The 23,530-nt window shown below is 38.7% G+C and overlaps 2 protein-coding genes across 3 annotated transcripts in view; both read right to left on the minus strand.

Annotated features, from left to right (window-relative positions):
• The window catches only part of atad5b (ATPase family AAA domain containing 5b), a 28,359-nt gene extending 18,778 nt beyond the window's left edge, over positions 1–9,581 (minus strand). Inside the window, exons 1-6 of the mRNA XM_088341517.1 lie at positions 9,263–9,581; positions 5,846–6,101; positions 5,253–5,349; positions 5,086–5,183; positions 2,631–2,779; positions 1,350–1,521 (exon numbers count right to left, since the gene is read on the minus strand). Of these exons, the coding sequence (XP_088197643.1) occupies positions 1,350–1,521; positions 2,631–2,779; positions 5,086–5,183; positions 5,253–5,349; positions 5,846–6,101; positions 9,263–9,343 (853 nt within the window). The 5' untranslated portion in view covers positions 9,344–9,581. The remainder of the gene's footprint in view (positions 1–1,349; positions 1,522–2,630; positions 2,780–5,085; positions 5,184–5,252; positions 5,350–5,845; positions 6,102–9,262) is intronic.
• A 1,012-nt stretch (positions 9,582–10,593) lies between these two features.
• On the minus strand, positions 10,594–23,210 carry suz12b (SUZ12 polycomb repressive complex 2 subunit b). Of its 2 annotated transcripts, none has more exons than XM_088341520.1 (17): positions 22,880–23,210; positions 22,510–22,654; positions 18,517–18,563; positions 18,382–18,446; positions 18,236–18,304; positions 18,115–18,164; positions 17,926–18,011; positions 17,628–17,859; positions 17,450–17,555; positions 16,870–16,975; positions 16,606–16,783; positions 16,221–16,306; positions 15,720–15,863; positions 14,752–14,909; positions 14,452–14,650; positions 13,401–13,480; positions 10,594–11,927 (listed from the first exon to the last, which is right to left on the minus strand). In XM_088341520.1, the coding sequence occupies exons 1-17, from the start codon at positions 22,892–22,894 to the stop codon at positions 11,612–11,614; spliced, it is 2,082 nt and encodes a 693-aa protein (XP_088197646.1). In that variant the 5' UTR covers positions 22,895–23,210; the 3' UTR covers positions 10,594–11,611. The 2 variants fall into 2 exon arrangements, with proteins under 2 accessions (XP_088197646.1, XP_088197645.1); XM_088341519.1 differs by having other exon boundaries at positions 16,221–16,309.
• Between the last annotated feature and the right edge of the window lie 320 nt (positions 23,211–23,530).

Below are 23,530 nucleotides of genomic sequence, written 5' to 3' on the forward strand. Positions count from 1 at the left end.
GCTGCCCTGTTATCTCTCACTTTTTGTGATTTATTGTTTTATTGTCTGCTCCTATCTTCGGTGTTTTTCTTCCCGTTTAACAACTACACTTTGGATGACTTTCTATCCTATGGACATGGGTTTTAGCGCACAAAAATGCGTTTATTCGAGGAATCAACTCCCTGCCCTGAAGAATTCTCGTGCCGGCGTGATGAGGGGACCTATGGTGGAAGAAGAGCCGGAACTAGCTAAGCGGCTAGCGGCGTTATAAGTCTTCGCTACCATCCGTAATCATGGTAAATGTGAACTCACTACCAAATAAGACCAATTGACACAGTTGTGGCCCCAGTTTGAATTGCCCTCTTCTATGAGACAGCGTCAAGAAGAAAGATGCCTCTCATCTCAATAAACTGGTGAGAAAAGTGAGCTCAGTTTTGGGCACAGAGCTGGACATCCTGACAACAGTAGCTGAGAGACGGGCACTGGAAAGGCTGCGGTCAATCATGAACAATTCATCACATCCACTACACAGCATTATCTCCAGACAGAAGTACAGCTTCAGCGACAGACTTCTATCACAGTCTTGTAAAACGGACAGACTGAGGAGATCTTTTCTTCCTCATGCCATGAGGCTCTTTAACTCCACCCGGCGGAGTAAAGGCCCACATTAAACCACACCCCCCACATTGCATTTTACCGTATTTTTATAGCAGTGTGTATTCTGTGTAGCACTATCTAGATACTCTATATAACACGCTACGATGGTAGTGTGCCCGCTTTGAGACTGGGAGGTCGCTGGTTCGCGCCTCGACCGAGACATACCTAATTGGTATAATGGCGGCGCCCTCTGGCTGCGGCTGCATCGACTCGCTACAACGGGTCAGATGTATCGACATTTCGTTCTGTGTACATTGTTACAAAGAATGACAATACAAAGGAAATTATTATTATTATTATTATTATTACATTGGGTATTAACACGTCACATTGGGTATTTGTGTATTGTATTCTTTTTGCTTTATTATTGTTTTGTTCTCCAGCACAGGGATGCTGCTGGAATTGTGAATTTCCCTGCAGGGATGAATAAAGTATCTATCTATCTATCTATTTACATTGATTTGGGACACAGGATTTGGCATTATTATCATTTCATACATTTGATTAAATCATCAAATGACACACAGTAAGATAAAATGTGCTGAAGAATTAGCTTTTGTCTGGAGAGCGCGTTTGGCAGTTTTTTCAATTTTCTCTGATGTGGCTCTCTCAATTTCTTTTTAAAACATTTTTTGCTTTTATGGCTCTTTGGGTCAAAAAGGTTCCTGATCCCTGTCCTGGGGGCTCTGTATATATACTAGTTCTTCTAGTACCTTCTAAATGTTCGCTAGTAGAGGGGCATCTTCTGGTACCGTAGTTGTTAAAGTAGGCAGGTCTCAACTGGTCTTTCCCAGCTGTCTCTACCAGATGTGACTGTGTGGCCTCCCTCAGCTGGCACAGAACCTGACGTCCGTTTCGCTGGGAGGATGAGTTCACCTCAAGCACCTGCCAGTTCATACAAAAAAATGAGACTGCTATTATCAAGGGATGTTCATTGTGCTTTAGTGCAAGGGGTGGGAAGCTATCTGGAGTCAGGGGCCGCATTAGGTTAAATCATTTTGCCAAGGGGCCCATCTTGGAGATGATCCATTTATTTCATTTATGAATATATATGCAGACATTTACAAGTTACACTTGTTAAGAAATAGATTGGTCCCATAAAACTGGGTTTAAACAGGAAAAATAATACATTGGTACCTGTTTTAAGCACTACATTTTTATAATTAGCTTCGTGGTATTACTGTAGTTGGATTTTTGTTTTGTATTCTTGTGATATTACTGTATTTATGTAGTACTTCTGCATTAGTATATTTTGAGTATTTCCATTTCTGTAGTATTTCTAAGTTTTATTCTATATATGTAGTATTTTTGGACTTTTTGGTTGTTTTATTTTTGGTGGAAGTTAATAGTATTTTACAGTATTTCTAAAGCAGTATTTTTGTTGTACTCCTGTATTTTTGTCGTATTACCACTGAATATGTTTTGAAAATGGAAATATTTAGTTTCTGTAGGACAGAACAGTAAGGTAAATGCAGTACTGATGTATTTGTATCTTTGCATTATTTCTGTCTTAATACGTCTCTAGTAGTATTTCTGTAGTAATATTTCTCGACTAATGTTTTTGTATTATAGTATTACTATAGTCCTATTTTTGTAGTATTTCTATTTTGCAATATTTTCAAAGTCGTTTTTAGTAGTATTTCTGTAGATTGTTTTTTGTGTTTTAATCATAGTATTTTTGTCGAGTTTATTTAGTATTCTTGTAGTATTTCTGGGGTAACATTTGTGTTGTATTATTTATATAGTATTTTTTTTAGAAAGAAACCAAAACAGAAAATTTGATATTTAGTTTTGTAGTTATTTTGTATTTATTTTTTATTTTTTCTGTAGTAGTTTTGTTGTAAATACATAAAGGGGAATAGGTTAAAAGTTGGCCCCCAAAAAAAATGTGTTGTATTAGTAGTACTTTATTTACTTTTATGCATATATTTTTTTTATATTTTGACTACTTTGCATTAATGGGCCACCCCCTGCATAGGTAGATAGATTGCAACCTTGAAGCCAAGCTCCTGGGCGCAAGCGTACACCGACGCCGTCTTGCCCACGCCTGGAGGTCCCGTGATCAGTATGGCGCAGCACGGTGGCCTCTCGTAATGGTCCGCTGGGCTCAACTCCCCCTGGAAGTCCCCACGATCCCACGAGTCTGTGTTTGGGTGATGTGAACCCCAAGATTCAATTCAAAGAAATTGCGGCAAAAATAAACTATTTACAGTAAAGTACTGTTGAGTACATTTTTTTTGCAATTGTTAAAATCAAAACGATTTCAAAGTTAATATTTCCATCATTAAAGGGCGATTAACTTTACACACTGTCTCTTTATAGCAGGGTAGGGAACCTATGGCTCAGGAGCCATATACTGTATGGCTCTTTTCATGAGCTCATATGGCTCCGAAATAAAATGTAACTATTGCACATCTCTCTGTGGCGTTCCAAAGTCAAGTGATTTCGTCCCGATTTTGGTCCATATAAAGCCGAAGCAACTTAATGCAGAAGTTTGATAAGAAACCATTTCAACTGATAAATAAAAACGCTGGCAAACGACTTTGATTGGGTGAGCAGTAAAGGTTCCCGACCCCTTCTTTATAGCGACAGTGTTTATCTTTAGCGCCTCCTGGTGGTAAAAATAAACATTCATTAAAAAACAACATTGATCTAAATAATAAGCAAAGACATGAACCACATGAACTTTCATGTGGATTTTTAAATACCTGTAGATTTAATTTACATTAGAGGAGGCTCACTAAGAAGGTGCAGACATAGTTGATCTTGGAGCTCGGGGTACCCCAAAAACGAAAAACATTTGCAGGGCAAAAAAGTGTGAGGAAAACGATACAGTTCGCTCCCTTTAAGTCTCAGTATATGTATTCTTCCTTGTGCTTTAGCTATTGAGGATTTTTTATTTTATTTAATTGACTATAAGGGATTTAATATAATACAAATTAAATTTTGTTGAATGCAGTGGGGATTTTTCACAAAAGGTCGGGTCGCGCTGTTCCGAATGCGAATGTTTTGTTTAGTTCTGTTTAAAACAGAGTTTTTGACGCAGATGGTAGGCGATGTTTGGAGAACGTAGTACTGATGACGTAGAAGCGCGCGGGAATGTTTTGACCGGTCTAGACGTGGCGGCGTCTTCCGGCGAGAAGGACGTGAAGTTGGCACCTGACTCACCCCATGGGGGGGGGGCCTTCGTGACGCACCGGTCAGCACGCCCAGGGGAGGAGTCAGCACGCCCAGGGGGAGTGGCCGATGCCCCGACGCGTCAAAAGGACGGAACACGGAAGAGAAAAGACAAACAGACGGGAGCAAGGCTCGACGAAAACTAATTAGACTAATTCGACAATAATTCAGCAAAATTCGATGGAATTCACTTAATAATAAATTAAGAAAATAAATCTGCCCCCGTGTGAAAATGCCTGTCTCTTGTCAATATGTTTCCCTAAATTAAGAAAAGAGCATGCATTTGTTAGGAAAATAAAGTTTGTGTTTGGTTAATGGAGTCAGATAACTAATCCGAACAATTTGGTAAACTCTACATTTATATTATAGTTTAATTCCTAACACTAGCTCAATAGTTATGGTTTTTCGTGACTTGATTTATCTCGAGATGCCACGAGTCCCCAAGCGAGAATCTGCCATTAAAAATCTATCTGCCTGAAGTGTGTCAATCTGATTACTTACTAGTTAACTAATTTTACCTTCTTACACGATTCCATCTTTGTTGGGGAAGCAAAGAGTCAATGACACTGGTGCACCTGACACTTGTTTACATGCCTCTTTAAACTGGACGAGCACCTAGCATTCGTTTTCGGACGCACTACATGGTGCAGGTACATCTAGTGGTAATATAATACACACTGTCCTTTTAAAATTGCACTACAACATTTCAATAAAGTATTAAGATAAGATAAAAGTAGTGCTGGTGATAGGCCAAAAAAGGAAATATTGGGTTTATAACTATTCAAGTCAAGTCATGTTTATTTGTGACGCCCTTAATCACAAGGAGTCTCAAAGGGCTGCACAGACCACAGATTATTGCAAACGACAGACTATTATGAAATTACGATTTCGAACAATAAATTCCCAACAACTCACATATTTTAAGGAGGGTTTTGTTGATTTAAAAAAAAGCTTAAAATCCAAAAGGATTAGTTTCATTACAAAAACCAGAGACCTTCCCCAAAAAAAATATGAAGCTTTTCTGGGATTAGTGGCAACTTAGTATCTAGTTTAGTGATATATTATTTTGTAAACACAAAACAATTTGGGTGGTCCCTTGGCTTGCCAATGTGTTTTATACAGCACTTTCATTTGTATTACTATTGCATGAAATTGCTATACAAATAAACTTGATTAATAAAGATGAAAACCTGCCACATTTCGCTGAAGTGGTGTTTAAAACACATTTTAGTGTCTACATAATGTTGTACAACTATGAGTCGACTATTTTACCCTGTGTAGAAATTTGGCCCCTGCTCTTTTCCTCGTTTAACTGCGTCATCATCCTGCTCTCGTTGCAGTCGGTCCTTCGTTTCCATGTTTTCAACCAACTGAAAAACAAGTTGGTATACTAGCAGAAACTTCAGTCCAAAGTGTGTCGGTTATTTAGGAGCACTTACCTGTGCAGTTTGCTCACTTGGAGGATATTCCCAATAAGTTCACGTGCACACTGAGGACTGTACTTGTCTGTCCAAAGGGCATCTTCACAATTGGAATCTAGGGAGGGACATCAATTAATGCTGATCTAACACAAACACAAGCAATATAAATATTCATAAACAACCAGGGTTGGGTAGGGTTACTTTAACTTGATTACTTTCAATTACTTTTGGATTACTTCAATACCAACTATGCTAATAAAAGACAAAAGAAACTAAATATGAATACAATTATGACTGGTAAGCTTTCTCTCCTGGCTTTGATCTCTTTGATCTCCGGCAAAACTAACATAAAATGCAACAGAGACAAAATGAAAATAAATCCAAACAGCTTGCCGACATCATTTTTGCCGTTCCATGTATTCCGTTACTCCCCAAGCCTGCACAAAATTTAGTAATTTTATTCATATTTAGTTTATTTTGTCATTTATTAGCATATTTGGTATTGGAGTAATCCAAAAGTAATTGAAAGTAATCAAGTTAAAGTAACCCTACCCAAACCTGCAAATAACCAGCACACAAAGTGAGGCATTGATAAACTGAAAGATTTATACCACAATCCGACAGCCTCCCTCTGGCTTTCCTCTGCAGATTTCTAAACACACTTTGGACTGGGAATGCCGTGTTGGAGGCTTGGATGCCTCGCAAAATGCATTTCAGACTTTCCTGTGATGTTGCATGTCCTCTCTTTGACTGCTGGGGTGATGAAAGTTTCAGCACCTTCTCACCAGTTCCAACCACATCAGCTTCATTCAAAGGAAGGGGCACCTTCACCTCTGTTTGCTCACACCTACTTCTCTTACTGCCTCCCTGCAGATAGGTTAAGATTAGTTAGACTATATTAGGTCAGAAAGTATAGATAAGACTATAGGTCGTCCTCAGAAATGTAGAATAGTGTGATTAAAGTTATTTATTTCTGTAATGCAATTAAACAAACAAAACAGTATTCGGTTCTATTGCTGATTATGGTTTACAGCCTATGCAGAAAACACAGAAAATGTGCAAGATTTTAACCTCATTTGTTTTATTTTATAATATTGTTCAGTGTCATCTTGTAATTTTCTGGAAAAATATCAAAAATGATAGTTAAAATGTGCAAAATTTGTCTGTGAAAGAAAATTAATCACCACTCTGTTGTATTTTTTCAGTTAAAACAGCTTAGATCAACCAAATAATGCACATGTTTTTACAATCCTATCATTTATTTCAGTCAAATCTTTAACAGCTTCAGCAACCAGCCCTTAAGTATACTTCTTCGTGACGTTCCAATAATTTGAGATGGGTTATGAGTTTTTCAGCAATAATAAAATGAATACTTGCACCTATCATTTTTTGTAATGTATCTATGGAATAGATTTTATTGAATTAACGAAAATAATTAAATTGATCATGATGTACCAATTTTCTGAACAGTCCCGAGAATAAATAGCGAGATAACTAGATTGTGTTAGGGACGGGGGTTTTTTCCCCTCTGCAAGTTAATTTTTGTATCCGGGTTAGAGAGGTCAGTCAAAATAAGAGCCGGAGTTCGAAAGTTTTATCACAGAAGATTCTGGTATAAATGGCCTACAGGATATGGCTCTAAGAACTCACAAATGCAACGACTGAGGTTGTTTACCTTTTTCCTATCCAAAATGACAGTCCATAAGCTGATTGTGAATTTATTACAAAGTTAAACATAAAAGGGAAACCACGGATTAATGGAACACTGTTCTCCTGACGATAACCTCATCAACATTTGCTAAATCTTACTCTAATCGCTCAACTTTTATCCTGAGGAAATCAATTGTGTTTTGTTTACCAAGCATTGGACCAAATTTAATGCGTTTACATTTCCTCATGAGCTGAAATTTATGATACCGGTCCCTCGTTGTGTATTACACTCCAACAAGTAAGGCAATAGACCCAACCTAGGGGTTTAAGGCTATTTCTGATTATTAAAAAAGACACAACTGAAGTTGCACACGATTACCACTAAATAAATGAAGAAATGATGACTAAATGTAGGCATTTTTCAATAATACGATAGAAGGGTGGATAGATAGGTGTGTAGATGTGTAGGTAGATAGATGTCTAGATAGATAGATGTTTAGACAGATGTCTAGAAAGTTGGATGTCTAGATACATAGATGTCTAGATAGAAATCTAGATAGATAAAATTTAGACTAAATTTGGGCATTTTTCAATAATACGATAGATGGGTGGATAGATAAGTGTGTAGATGTTAGAGGTAAGATCGGGCCCAAAAAAAGCACCCGAACCCGACGCAGGCCCGGGGGGTATTAAACCCGACCCGGACCCGGCCCGACTAATTAACTGGATTTGCTGGCCCGGCCCGAGGGGGCCCGAAATTACATATTTTATTTATAAGGAGGGGTGATTTATGATAACAAATTAAACTCTGCCTTTTGTTACAACATCTAGGCCTAAGTTAAATAAAACTGTTTAAACATTTACATCTTTTATATTTCTGTGTCTGCACTGCAATCTGTCATTGACGGTTTTTTTTTTGAGGTAGCGAAAACATTTAAAGGCGTCCGTCATTTTGACGACTTGATCATTGGGCCATAATCCACAGCAGCAGTAGTCGTACGCCTTTAAGATTTTAGCGCAGCACTTTCATTGAGAGGGGATGTTGACGTGTTGTGCCGACTCCTATGCAAATCCCCCCCCCCCCCCCCCCTGATCGTATTCTATATAAAACGCTTATTAAAACAATAAAGCGAGCTAATTATAATAATTGGGAGATCCTAGTCTATATAACGCGTTTATTTAAACAATAAAGCGTGATTTTATTCTGCAAATTGCGTTTTTTAACGCGGATGAAAATGTCACCAACGTCAATGTACGCTTCCGACAAAAGCGATCGTATTCTATATAATACGCTTTAAAACAAAATAAAGCGAGCTAATTATAATCATTGGGAGATCGCGTTTATTTAAACAATAAAGCGCGATCGTATTTTACAAAATGCATTTTTTTAACGCGGATGGAAAAGTCACCAACGTCACTGTACGCTATGATTTCCGCAACCACAACTAATTGTACACAAATAATATTCATTTGATTTACTATAATATCCGTACGTAATGTCTTTTTTATTGTGAATGAAACCCTGGTTGCATTGGATCCCGCGGTGTAAACAAATTGTTTTTTTCATTTAAAATCGGAGGGGGGGAGGAATTTCCATAGGAGTCGGAAAAATAGCGATTACAGCTCCTTCTCCGTTTTATCCAAATTATTTATTTTATAACAAGTATTCCTTGGTCTAGTATCCATACATAGTTTAAGTATATATTTTTAATGAACATTTAACACATTATTAATTAATTAAAAAAAAAAAAAAAAAAAAAAAAAAAAAAAAAAAAAAAAAGCAGGACCGAACCCGACCCGACCCGACCGTATGACTGACATTTCAGGGCCCGACCCGGCCCGAAATTGCCTCGGGTTCGGGTTCGGGTTCGGGCTCGGGCCATAAATCTTACCTCTAGTAGATGTGTAGGTAGATAGATGTCTAGTTAGATGTCTAGATAGATAGATGTTTAGATAGATAGATGTCTAGAAAGTTGGATGTCTAGATAGATGTCTAGATACATAGATGTCTAGATTGATAGATGTCTGGATAGAAATCTAGATAGATAGAAGTCTAGATAGATAGAAAGATAGATAAAATTTAGACTAAATTTAGGCATTGTTCAATAATACGATAGATGGGTGGATAGATAGGTGTGTAGATGAGTAGATAGATGTGTGGATAAATGCCTAGATATATAGATGTCTAGATAGATGTCTGGATAGAAAGATGTCTAGATAGACGTCGAGATAGATAGATCTCTAGATAGATGTCTAGGTTGATAGACGTCTAGATACTGTAGATAGATACTGTAGACAATGTAGATAGATACTAAAGGTATGTATGTAGGTAGGTAAGTAGGGATAGAGATCGAAGATAGCTAGGGTAGATAGATTACCTCGTTCCTTTTAGAGGTAGCTTCGTCATCACACAAAATGTGGCCTGTGGTCCTTTTGGCACGTTTCAGTTTGTTCGGCATCCCGAAATACAAAATGTCAAAAAGCAGCCGTCAAGCCTTTTGAACATGGCGCCATTACGCCAGACATACATACGTCTTCCGTTTAGTTTTCCGAGCTTATATTTAATACACTCGACCTAGCAATTCTTTTGAACTTATTTTTAAGAAGAAATACGTATCGAGGAACAAAAGTGACATCAACTTGTATTAAGTATTTCGGTTTTGATTAATATTTCCGGACTTTCACCAGCAGTTTATGCTGGCATTTTAGACTGTAACGACATCTACAGGTAAGGAGAAGTATGACACCTCTGGATTAATTTGCGTTGATTAATGCTAATGTCATCTTTTATTTATAAAATACATTTAAAGGATACGGCTCTAATTTATTGATAAATATATATATATATATATATATATATATATATATATATATATATACACACACACATTATATATAGTATGCCACTTATTTTGAAGATTCGTTTGAACTTTATAACAATGTTGATGGGACTATGAGAGGCGAGATGCTTTTTATTAAATGAGCATTAAATTGATTATTGAAATCCATTATCTGCAGCGCTTATCCTCAGTAGGGTCGCGGGGGTGCTGGGGCCCATCCCAGCCATCTCTGGGCAGTGGACACCCTGAACTGTTTGCCAGCCAATCGCAGGGCACACAGGGACAGACAATTCGCTCGCTCATTCACACCTAGGGACAATTTTTGACTGGCCAATCAACCTGACATGTATGTTTTTGTAATGTGGGAGGAAACAGGAGTGCCCGGAGGAAACCCACGCAATCACGGGGAGAACATGCAAACTCCATACAGGAAGGTTTGATCTCATGACCTAGGAACTGTGCCGCACACGCACTAACCACTGCACCGCCGTACTGCCCTGATTATTGAAATGTACAAAAGGCAAACGCAATAGACAAATGTCGGATTTTTGTCAATTACCTTTTAATCAATTTGTCGTTTCAAATTGTTGGGTGGGGATCATCCTGCACATTGAATTTTTATACAGCACTTGCAGTTCGTTGTCTGAGCAGTGCTATACAAATGCATTTTGACTGGATTCACATCGCTGGCCTTCAGTTGAGGACAAAGAAAATATATTTTTATAAGGAGACCATTTTTTTTGCCAAACTGCACAGGACTGTTTACTGCAAGGTACCTTAACAAGCAGTGAGCAAATTATACCAGTCTCTTGGTATCTTAGAAAACAGTGACTAATAATGGTTTATTGAAAAAAATAATACAGCACAAACGAGGTTGAATGTGTTTTTATTTAAATATAAAAACCCTAAAGCAAAAGTGTACTCCTTTACATGATTCTCAATAGGGTAAAGGTGAGATAGTATCCCCTTTTACTAAACCAGAAGTTATAACGGTGACTTTCGATGATTAAAAAATATACCAAATCAAGGTTGGTACTAAATCATCATTGTCAGGTTGAGTCCAGGCACAAAAAAGAAACAGATTTCCAAAAACTTAAAATGACACTTTGGTAAACCGGCAGTGAAACTAAAATCTAACCGTGATTTTTTTTTTTTTGGAACGCTACCGTCCAAAAACAAACAAAATAACCTAGGATATTTTTTTGAGAGTCCAAGCATCGTCTCTTTTTGTACAAACCGCTTGACATGCGCTCACAGTACCAACAGGGATACCAAAACAATTTCATTAAATTCTCAACTGATGTCTGACAAAAGGCTGAGTAACACATCTGGGCACCACTCAGAGTTTATGAAAAAGGAATATTTCTAAGTACAAAAACATCAAGTGCTAAAAAAAAAAAAAAAAAAAAAAATCTGCTAAAAAGGTTTAAAATGTGTATCATGTATGTGTACAATTCACGTTATGAAAACAGTTTTAACTGTTGGTCTGATCCTCATCTATAAAGGAGGACACGATAGAACAAGGGCGGGGAGCTTTATGACCCTGTCACGGGCGTAAAAAGAAAAATAACCATGATTCTTATATATTAGGAGCTTTTGTAGGTTTAAAAAGTTTGGGTTGGATCAAATACTCTTATAAGCAATGCAATCTGTTCATATTAACCATCACACCACATTGGGCATTATTCACTACAAGATTCATATTTGGTTGCGTTCAAGTTGCAAAAACTTGTTTACCTTGTATTCTGTGGTCTGTTTACAGTCAGATGCTCAGCTGACCACCTCTTAGCACCAAAAAGGTTGGATTTTTTTTTTAGTTTGGAAAGGAAAGGCATGGGGAAACTCCTTCCTGGTGACAACTACAAGTTGTGTGCATAAAAGCCTTCATCAGTCAGTGAGAGCACTTTTTGTCCTCTTGCCGTGCTTCCCCGCTCCAGAGGAGGAGGCGTTGTTGTAGCAGCCCCCCGCAGCCGCCAGCAGTGATCGCTCTTGCGGCTCCTCTGCGGACTCCGGGAGCTCGTCCTGGATCTGCTTGAGGCGCGCCATGGCCTTGTCGATGGTGGCTGTGCCTACCAAGTTAAAGTCGTGCATGCTCACCAGGTGCAGGAGGAAATTGCGGCAGAGGTTGCGTCGGACGATGTGAGCGCCGCAGTCGTCCACGAACAGCATGATGGCCTGATTCATCTGGTTGTCGGCGATGAAGCTGCCGCATAAAACATAACTTGCAGTTACCTTCTCACTTATGGTAGAAACCTGGAAGCTTCAATGCTTAGTTGTTCTCGTTGAAACAATTATTTTGTATTGTGCGCAAAGTAGTACAGCGGATCCTCAGGATACAGCATCCTCTCCTTATGACGTTACGTTTAAAGTTGAGTAGAAACGCAAAAAAAGAAGACTAATGAATTTCGAACTTGCAAGGACAATAAAGTAAAACTTGTTCTAAAGGCCTTCCCCTGAACCCTGTTCTTACTATATCTCCTAGGTTACTCATGTAGATCCACCCTAAAAGGATGTGGAATTCAAAGAACCGCAACATGATCAGCCAATGTAAGTAAAAACCCAATGTAAATATCTTTTACATAACCACACTTTCTTGTGTAAATTGTCTTTTTTTATCCTCAGTTAAATGTGAAGCTGTAGTGCCACGTCCAATCTCGTTGTCACAATATGTGCAACCCATTTTGTAACAATGATAATAAAAGCATATTCTACTCTATAGCAACAAAAACCCAAGAGTCAAAACAAAAGTGAGCATTAATAGTCCAAATAACAAACTAGAAACCTGTGAAAACACATTTGTAGCAGTACAATATCAAAAGAAAAAAAACGACATTTTCACTTAACTGTACTTAACAGTCCCTCTTTAGAGCATTTTTCCCAATGCACAACATCAATGCCCAAGAACTAATACAATTTTGCAGTAGTTGTGCGTTTCCAAGATGCATGTCAGCTATCAATCAATGTGATAAAATGCTGGTCTGCTCTTGGTTTGTGTAGTTTTAGCATCATGAAGATGCTGAAATGCAATTGGCTGAACCCATCCCCACATTGCATGACTCAAGTTTCTTTCAGTTCACGATCATGTGCACTCCGGGGCTACAATACTGTATTCTCTATAGGTCCAAGGTTTGCAGTGATGATAAAGGTAGAAGCAAAAATCTGATAACCATAGAAAAAGCGTGTAATTATCAAGACATACAAATCCGCTACCCCCAATAAGTTGCATGACCGTTATCAATTGATGATCTGGACCAATATTAAAAATAAGGAGGCAGTTTCAGCAACAAAATATTCTAAGGGCATGACAACCCTCAAGTGCAATGTATAGAATAAGCATTTTTGTCCACTGTTGCCATTTCTTCCCCCCCTCTGCACCCATATGTTACTTCACTGGATTAGCTCAAGTCACATCACCCACAAAAAGTAAAACAAATTTCAGATTTATCATGATTTTCAATAATGTGCGCGAATTACAAACATAAGTACATACAGCATATGATTTTAATGCTATTAGACAATTACTTTAGGTTTCCATCCACCGCTATGTATCAAGTTCACTTATCGATCCCCACCTCACAATGGTCGTATCCCAGGGATCAAGTGCACCACACTTGGGAACCATTGGCATACAGTAAAATTTTTTGCCAGGTACCGAAGTACTTCAGTATCGACGTACCCGTGCTGCATAACATGAAGGTTCCACAGCTTCATCACCTCCTTCTCCCCTTCATTGACATCTGTGAACTCATCCAGTTGCTGGAAAAGAAAAAGGGAAAAACAATATTTAAACAAACTTGTCAAATCAACTCATCTACCAATTTTTAGTTATATTACAGTAAATGTCAGCTTGTTTTATAAGTAGAGGCTTCCACTCATAATAATTCATTATGCACCTAAACTGAGAGATTCTCTCCTAAATAAATTCATGTTTCCTCCTTTTATCGTGTGTTCTGAACAAAAATAGTAAGGAAATATAAATCTTCCATTTGCAAAAGCAGAAGTTATTTGAATCATTGATTTTTTTTTGCTCTATGCAGAAATGGAAAGAAAATTACCATTAATGTGACTTAATTTCAAGCAAATTTGGCTATTTGGGTAACACGAGTTTTAATTCTCTGTTAAGTTAGAATTTCAAAGGTACTAATTGTATCAGTATTGAGAACTGAAGCCCACATGTGACAACAAAAGACAATATAGAACATACCAAATCAGTGCAGATTATGCCAAAGCCGAATATTTAAAAAATGCTCTGGAGCTATATAGTGGCCTTGTTATTGCATTATTACATAGCACATATGGTGAAAATATAAAGGAGATAACCTGTATTTAAAAAATAATCTTTCTTGGATACAGAACTTTGGACTTATGATCTGCGCTATGAGAATTTTGACACTGGAAGCTCGTGGGTAGCTCCGAAATACATTTTTGAAAAACACTGATGGACGCCATATCTTGTGATAAAATGTAGGGGAGATTAAAGGGTTGAGTGTTACTAATGAGCAACAGGATCACTTTGGTAACTTTATATCCCAACCATAATCTGTAACGGCTCTGTATTCATAATGCAATGCACTATTCTCCTGGTTAAGCATACTGCTTTTTATTTTTCAAAATAAGTCGAACCTCTCTTTTGCCTGCCTGTTGTGAGTTTTTTCGGAGTGGGATATAATTTTGTATGAAGTGATTTTGTATTAAGTATTGAAAAACGGAGGTGGCTGCTTGTTTACCGTGGCAGTTTTCTCTCTGAGCCACTCGGGATCCCGCTCGTCCTCGCTGTCCACTTCCATTTCTTGAGGACGTAGCGGCATGCAGCTGTCACTGTGGAAGTAGAGGCGGTTGTGTCCACTCACGTAGGTCCTCTGCTGCTCCAATTCACCGTCCTCGGACTCCAAGAACTCTGACAGACTCGGCTTTGTCCTCTTAGGCCTGCAAAAGAATAGCAATCATTTAAGTATGGACGACACTATAAACTTTTCCTTTTGCGCCAAAACATATGTCACGACGACGAGGTGTGATCACGAGGTTACCTGCAAACGAGTATGTGAGTAACGGCGGTCCTCTTGACCGGGCCGTTGCGACTGAAAGCAAAGCCCGGTTGGCTGTGAATGTCCTGAGGATTACCGACGTAGGAACCGTCGTAGCACTCATTGATGGACACGTCTATTCTTGCTCCTTTGGGGTGAGGCTGCAAATTCAAACACAGGGGAAGTATTACAAACATATAGCTGGAGCCAACCAATGCATTTTATGGGAGACCAGAGATTTGAATGCCCAAGCTACAACACAGGAAGTGGTGACCTTACAACTCTAGTGGTTAGGGGATCAGAGAATGGAGAAAAAGAATAGGCAAAGAAAAGAGCTGTTCCTTGTCAAATTCAAGTTAACGGCCCTGAAGACAAATATTTTTTTCCATCAGCGCAATTCATGCTATAAACCTCCCAAAAAGAGGAAAAACAATATGAATAAGTTCCATGATCTCGCTTTCATTAATATCATTTAAAATACATTTATTTTCCCCCAATCGCGGCGTCAGATTTTTTTACAACCCCACCACGAATGGCGTATGATAGACGATAAACGTTTATTAGCGCCCGCCCAGTTTCTTAATATGTATGAGGGGTGATGACTTCACATGACAACACCATACAAATCACTATAATCGCAGTTTCCATGTCATTTTTAAGGCAACTTTATTATTCTATTTATCATTTTACAATCATGGTCTGTTAAGTCAGAATGCCATGAAGCATAGCAAGAATTTCTAATATTTTCAAGCACTTCACCCAAAATTCAAGGATTTTCCTGACCATGAATACACATTAAAATTCAAACATTAGTCTGGATTTCAAGCACCCGTACCAACCCTGGATTTTATGCAAGTAAAACACATCAGAAAAAAATGATCAAGGTTGCTCACTCTCATTGATAGGAAAGCTAAATGATCGCTTTGACTGCAGCCATCGTTTATGTACGATGGCAATGTGTGCTTCCTTACCACATAGTTAAAGATGAAGCGTGAGTGGGAGAGTTTGAGGTGTTTGAGAAGGCTGTAGAGCTTGCTGCAGTTCAGTGTGCACCAAGGACAGTGAAGGTCATCTCTCGCCTCAGTCTGTTGCCGCGTGTTGTTATTGTACAGGAACTGGGTTAGAAAAAGTCAATATGTTACCAAAAGATGAAACCAGCAGTAAGGATAAGTGCCGTACCGCTACCCTCCCTTCAACTCAGTCATTGCCAGTAAAGGCTATAGATGGTCAAGATCCAAAAATTTGTGCCTTTTGACATCAATTCACAATATTTGGTAAAGTGGGCTGGCAATAAAATAGTGGGATAGTTTAGGATTTCCTCCCTCCCTTTAACTTATTCACTGCCAATGACGGCTATAGACATTAAAGATCCAAAGATGAATGCTTTTGATGCTTTTAGACATCAATCCATCATATTCGGTTAGAGTTGGTTATCATAAAGTTAGGGGTTAGTAGATTAGTTTAGGATTTACCTGGTAAAATATCCGCAACTTCTGGCGTGGTTCACACGGGACCAATTCTTTCCTTGTATGGATATCAGAGTTGACTGACTCCTTCACTGCTGAAAAGGACAGAGTTTTCCACCGAAGCATTAACAGATGCGTTTTCTTACTCTATAAAATCCTCAATGTCAATTTGAACCCAACTATACAATTATGCATGTGTTACAACTGAAAACTTTAGAATGGAATCGAGGTGGATGTTGAGTTGATCATGGAGCAGATAACATATGTGGAAACGCCGGTTCTTTTATAAAATGAAACAAGAATGACCATCCCAAACAGAATTACACACAAATAATAATACAAATTTAAAAATTAGTTATTCAAGAGGCTTTCGGGGAAAAGTCATACATACCCAAGGGCGTTGCTCTATGGTGACTAGTCCTGGTCTCCATGGGACCAGAAGTGTCCGAGTTGCGGGTAGCCAAGGGCTTTGCGATGGGAGCTGTGGACTTCCCGCCAGCATCGCCAGTCCAGCGAAGAGTAAATTGCAACGTTGGTCCCTGAGAAAACGTTTCGAATGGGGGCAGCCTCTGTAGAAGGACGCAATGAACAGGGTGGTCAGCGTTTTGAAAAGAGATTAAAACAGTAGACCGGCAAATGTGTGGTAATTCTTCACCTTGCCGTCAAGAATGGTCTCCCACGTAGCTCGCTTCTTGCTCACAGGGCTCTCTTCCATCCCTTGCATGGACAATTCATACTCCCCGTCCAATAATTGCAACCTCCTGCACATATCAGAAACAGTTATTTTCTGCCTATTTTTGAATGAATTGTGTGGAAACTTCAAAAGTGATCATAACACCATTTTAATAAAGTTCAGACTGGTTTGTGCTTAAAATGTCATTTCGACAGAAAGCCGGCGATGATGATTTAAGTGGTTATGTGTCATGGGTTCATTCATAATTGCGCGAATGCAAAAACAATCTCTCAACCTGGATTGATGGCATTATATATATTTTAAGGTGGCTTGCCTATTTGATCATGCAGTGTTAATATTTAAAGATAGACAAACTGGGTTTGTGTAAAGAATGGCCCAATCCATGGAATCATTTTGGTATGGACCAGTAGAGTCTGTTCCACAAATGACAGAATTTGATTATTTTTTTTACTGAAGAAGACTAACACAGTGTTAAATTCCACCGATTAGAAAAAATAAAAATAATTATGAGCGTAGTCGTGTCATAAATAAAAAGAAATACCTGTTCTTATCAAAGACGGTCATTTGAGCGACATAAGTCTCCGTTGTGTCCCCTTCATCTCTAACTGATGAGTTCCTCTTCTTTCTACTTTGAGTATCCCTCACATCTAGAAACACATAAAGTAATTATATTCTGATTCAGATATGGATTTCAGCGTTTACTTTAAAACTATTCTTACCAATATTCTCATTTGCTTCACCGTTGGGCAGGCCGTTGGCATCCCTCCGGCCCGTGCGTGACACCCTGAATAGGAGCGAGTACGACTTGACCATGTGACTATTGCTGGGCTCAAACTCTGCGCTGGACACCACTAAGGAGGGACAGGAGGCCAGCTTGCTTTGCTGGCTGTCAGGATTCAAAGGCACCTGCTTTTTACCTGTAGGCACTTGCTTAACTGGGCAGTTGACATCCTGCACGGAGCAGAAGGAAGAGTGGTAAACATACAACCAACGTGAGCAAAAGCAGAAAAAAACTACCTTGCGTTTTTTATGGCAGACTTTGACAAGTAGCACCTCCAAAGAGACTGAATTTTGCTCATTCTCTGAGTTCTGAGATGGCTTTTCTAGAAGAAAAATACAAATCAATTTTCATTAAATCGCTTCCTAATTCTTGAAATGTAATAGTAGTAAAAATAAGTACTGGGGCTAAATTGTCCGCCAACTTACCATCCTTATGGAAGAACCCAGTAAAGGTTAATTGCAGATGTGAAGACGCGCTAAAAACAAACAATGATTGATGAAGCCAAACATAATTTAATCAATACCATGTCTCATCAACCAATGTTACCTGAGAGATTCCTGCTCTCCCTTCATCTTCTCTACAGTCTGCAACATGTTATCAATTTTGAATGCTTTCCTGTAAACAAAGAAACGTGTGATTCTTTTTTCACAATAACACAAAACCGCAGATGCACTAGTATTATTCTGTGGTACCTTTTAGCATTTGAGCGACCATTTCGGTGAGACATGAAGGTGAGAGTTCTGTGCAAAAATATTGGCTAAGAGGGGTGGGAAGAGATGCAGTCATTAATAAAAATACATCTTTCTTTTTTCTAAAAGTGAACTTACTGCAATCAAATTCCTGGTACGAAGAAATCTGTAGATCTGTGTCGGCTCTGGGAAAGAAGATATCATTAGCAGTTTTCAAAATGAAATTATATACACAATTGAGCATGTATAAACACCCCAAACAAGCAAAAATAAATAAATAAATCTTAAAAAAAAAAAATCATGCCTACATATAGAAACTTTTATATATTAATCTTCATCTCTTCTTGCCAAATAGCGCTGCCAATGCCTCTGCACAGGTTTCATTGCACAATTTTATTATGCATTTGCTAGTGGGACCAGTCTACAAGCTCTACCTTGTAATAATAGTCTTAATGCTCTTTTCACTCCCATTGTATATTTTTGACATGTTTATGAAGAGTGATTTAGGAGTGCCACGTCTAATCTTGTTGTAAAAATGTTCACTATGTTGTTATCAGTGACAATGAAGGTAAGTATTGTATCACAGTAAACTAATAAAACAAAATGAAAGGGGTTGAAGGTTTTAGGTAGGTAAAATAATGGGAGGAAAAATAATTCATTACTAAATGTCTACAATGTAAAATAGTCATGTTGACTGTGTAATCTGTGTTGATGCCCATGAAACATCCATTGCAGCCTATTGTATTATAATAAAACAGTTCAAAAAAGTGAAAAGGTTGAAGGTTTTATATAGACACTTTATTACATTACAGTCACTGTGTTTTATCCTATCCTTCCAACACATCTTGAGTTAATCTTGTATTTATATATTTTAATATTCGTAACATTCTTTTATGTAAACATGAAGTTTCTTAGTTTTATTACGCTGGCAAATGTGTGGACCGCAAAGTAAGAACTTCATTGTGCAGGGAATTGTGGTTCTTTACTGTGCATATGATAATAAACACATTAAATCTATACAAGTCAACGATGGCTGGAACATATTTTATCACTAATTGAATACAAAGTAGAACAGTCATTTTTGATGGATTGTCTGTTGATCCATTGAAACCTGGTCATCCTGAAAGGCTTACTTTATGCACGACCCCTTGACAAGTCAAGTTTATTTGTATACCCCTTAATAACAAAAAGTCTCAAAGGGCTCCACAGACTATTACAGACTACAATTACACTATCCCCATATCTAAAATCTACATGAGGGAGAAAAAAAAACTCAAAACGCCAGCACGAAAAAACCTTAACCGCACATGAGGTAATGATGCTAATTTGTTGACACAGACCATTTTCAATTAAAGTTCGGGGAATAAAATCCCCTTGATCAGCATTTGTGTTCTTGTTTAGGGGCAAACTAGTGATAGGTTACTCAGAAGAGTTACTGATCCCGGGGTCCGGCTATCAGTTTGTACATGCAGCCGATATGATGTACTGCGCTGATAACCACCTGCGGAGTACGTTTACCGTATTTCACGAGCCTCCCCCCATTGACAAGGTTTCTTCATTTTCCCTAGCTTGGGATTCTTTAGTTTTTCCTTGACCATGTGTTATTTTCAGATCAGGGGATGTTGTGATGATACTTTTAGTGATAAGGGGCTAGACAAATGATTGTGAATTTACTTTGTTTTAATAGTATAAAACTTGACTTTAAATTTTGACAATAATCCAGTGTTCTCGTTTGCCCGCATCCTAGACGCATCATTTTTGCTGGGGACGCATAGTGTCGAATCAACGGGACACAACGTTTTTGACACAAAATTGTCATTATTACCCGATTATTTTTTTTAACAAAGATTTACCGCACTTCAAACTTTTCGTCAGGCAGATCCGCCATTGTTGTTTTGGTCTCGCGGTTTGAGTTTTCGTCTGCACGCCGATCTCGGCCAACGAGATCTTGTTGCTTCGAGATTACGCCATTGTGGTGGTGCTTGTTGTCGCGTTAAGGCGAACATCAACACAAAATTGGTAATTTCTTCAGTGTCCAGTAATAAGTCGAAACATAATGCAGAAAGTGGTAACAGCGGCAATAATTCCGGCACGAAAAAACGGAGAAATTCTTCAGAAGAACGTGTAGGCAAGGAAAGCACGTGTGTTGAAGCGAACGATTCGACGAAAGAAAATAAAAGAATACTCCTAGCAAGAAAAGGACATTTCTGCCAAAATGGACTCAATTATATTCCTTGTTACACTATGAGGAGGATGATAATGGAGGCTACATGTTCTGTGATGCGTGTACCCAGCATGACAAAAAAACGGATTGCATAAATCATTTTGCAATACGAAATTTCAGAAAAGCACATTGGATCGGCACAATGACAATGAAAACCACAAATTAGCTATGGAAATTCTGTTGCTGCAGGAAGAGAGGCAAGTATGAACGGATACGACATGAAAAAGAAGACTTGGCCATGCTTTCACTGCTAAAGATAGTTAAGTGGATGGCAGTATTTACAGTATTTTGTATAATGTACAATGTTGTGAACTGAAAAATCTGAAGCGATAACTGCTTTGTATTACAGTGGAACCTCGGTTTTCGAACGGCTCTCAGTTCGAACAAATCGGTTCTCGGCCAAAAATTTCGAGAAATTCTTGCTTCGCTTTTCGTTTATAAAATCGGAGTTCGAACGCCGGTACGCTAGGCTAGGGGGGACGCTGAGCGGCGTACGAGTGTAGATTGCCACCACCCCTCGTGAAGAACTGTTGTCACGGCAACGCGCACTCCTTTTCTGTTTTTGTTTTTCAAAAGCGGTGAAGGGAGTGTTTTAACCCCTAATTATGCCACGGAAGAAGGTTGGTGCAAGCAGCAAAGTTGCTACAGGTGAAAAAAGAGGAGTAGTGCGTACAACTATTGCATTTAAGAAAGAAATAATAGCAAAATATGAAGAAAGTGTGCAAGTTTCCCTTCTTTCAGGAATACAGCATGGCTTCTGCCGACCGGTAAGAAATCCTATTCATAATTATTTTCTTTATGCTTTAACCGCTCACCACTTGTTGTGGAGACCCGGGTGCTAAATGACGTGTAAACGACCTGATTTTTTTATTTTTACACGTTCATGTTAGCGCAATCTTTCGTACAGAAGATTACGCCAACGCGAACGTACGATTAGCTTTACGTTAAATATTCAAGATAAACATTCAAGGTGTTGGAACGGATTAAAACAATTTTACATTACTTTTAATGGGGAAAAAACGGCTACGGTGATCGTACAAAGAAATGGAACGGATTATGGTCGAGAACCGAGGTTCCACTGTACCAATTAACTGATGATTAAAACTGAATAAAAATATAGATTTATATAATTATTTCAGCAATATCATTTTGTATAATTTACAATATTGTTGGGAACTGTAAAAATCTGAAACGATAACTGATTTGTATTACCAATGAACTGTGATGATTAAAACTGAATGAATATATAGATTTATTTTTTATTCTGGGGGCGGCAGTAGCTCAGGAGGTAGAGCGATCGTTTTAGAATTAAGGGATCCCAGTTCGAATCCCGGCTTGTCCGTGTTACATGTCGAAGTGTCCTTGGGTAAGACATTGAACCCCCAATTACCCCCAATAAGCAGGTTAGCGCCTTACATGGCTGCACAGATCACGGCCGCTATTGGGAAATGTGAAGCACAATGTAAAGCGCTTTGGGAAGTCATTGACTTGAAAAGCGCTATATAAATGCAGATCATTTCATTTTCATTTCATTTATATTACATATTTGTCGCCGATTTACAATTTCAACCCCGATAACACTAATTTTTGGGGACCCATAGATTTTTGAGCATGCGAGTCCCCTTTTCAGAGGTAAAATGAACACTGATAATCCCTTAAAAAATCCAAATCAGGAGACGCACGCTATGTTTTCCTTACAAACTACAGTACTGGGCATGGTTATATGAATATTTATTCAAGCTCCATTCCAGTTTTGGGCTGGGGAAAAAACTAATGAGTGCCGTAAACGGACAAAACAAGGAAGTCAACATATTCTTTTGACTTTAATCGAAACCATAACACGATCGATTACTGATATTGGCGAAACTAAACAAAGAAAGGGGATGTATAAAGTTCTGAAGTCTCACTTTCGAAGGCCTGGAGGAAGAGCTCATGGTCGGCCTGAATTTGCTCCATTTTCGGCTTCTTCACAGAGTTCACCATCGCCGACGAGGCGGGGTACACGGCGCCGTTGGCTTTGCAACCCGCCCCGCTCATGATGTGGCCGGAATTCTGCAACCACGCACACATTTCTCGTGAAAATACACCAAAAAAATCGCCAAACAAACAATGGCCGTGCCGCAAAAGTTACCGCTGCCATAGCGAGGCGGCTAGCGAAACCACATTGCTAGCGCGCTAGTTAGCTTGGAGTCGGCATTTTTTTTTTCGTCCGGTGTTAATTAAACAACCCAAATGATTCACCTTTGTTTATTTTCGACATGAATAAAATAAACCTACCCTGGCGGATGGCATCAATTTGTAAAGCTCGCTGCCCCCAGCGCAAGTCTGGAAGAAATCAACAGCGGAAGCCCATGAAGACGAGAAGCTGGTCGCTGGCTAGTTAGCTAGCGATGCTAGCATAGTTTACCGGTAAATATACCGGCAGCGATCCGGGATTGCCGCCTTCCTCCACGAGTATGGCTCTTCTGTTAAAAATGAATAAGACGATTTTGATGACATGAATAAGAATCTAGCAGTATTTTATTGCGGTGCGGCGTCTCTTCGATTTGGAATGGAACAACAGAGCATTGCTCATAGGACGGCCAATGAGAGCGAAACTGTGTGAATCCTCGCCGATGATTGGCTACTGGAAAGTGGAAGTGACGCTTGCGCGCTCACTGTTTCTGCGATTTTGCGGGAAAAGGAGCGAGCGTTCAAGAAACAAAACAAAATTGGGATTCTTCGTCGAATTCATAAATAAATTGAAGTCAATGTTTTTGAAATTACCTAAAGCCCCCAAAGTTAAATAAACACACTTAGCGTGGAATAATGTATATTCATCAAATGTAAATGGTCTTGTTTTACTTTTTTTTTTTAATGAATGAAAACTTTATTCGAACATCAAAATAAAAACAGAACAAAAACAATAACTCAACAACAAAATAACGT

Source organism: Urocampus carinirostris, chromosome 8, assembly GCF_059441175.1.
Source record: "Urocampus carinirostris isolate Australia breed hairy pipefish chromosome 8, RoL_Ucar_1.0, whole genome shotgun sequence".
Classification (NCBI taxonomy): domain Eukaryota; kingdom Metazoa; phylum Chordata; class Actinopteri; order Syngnathiformes; family Syngnathidae; genus Urocampus; species Urocampus carinirostris.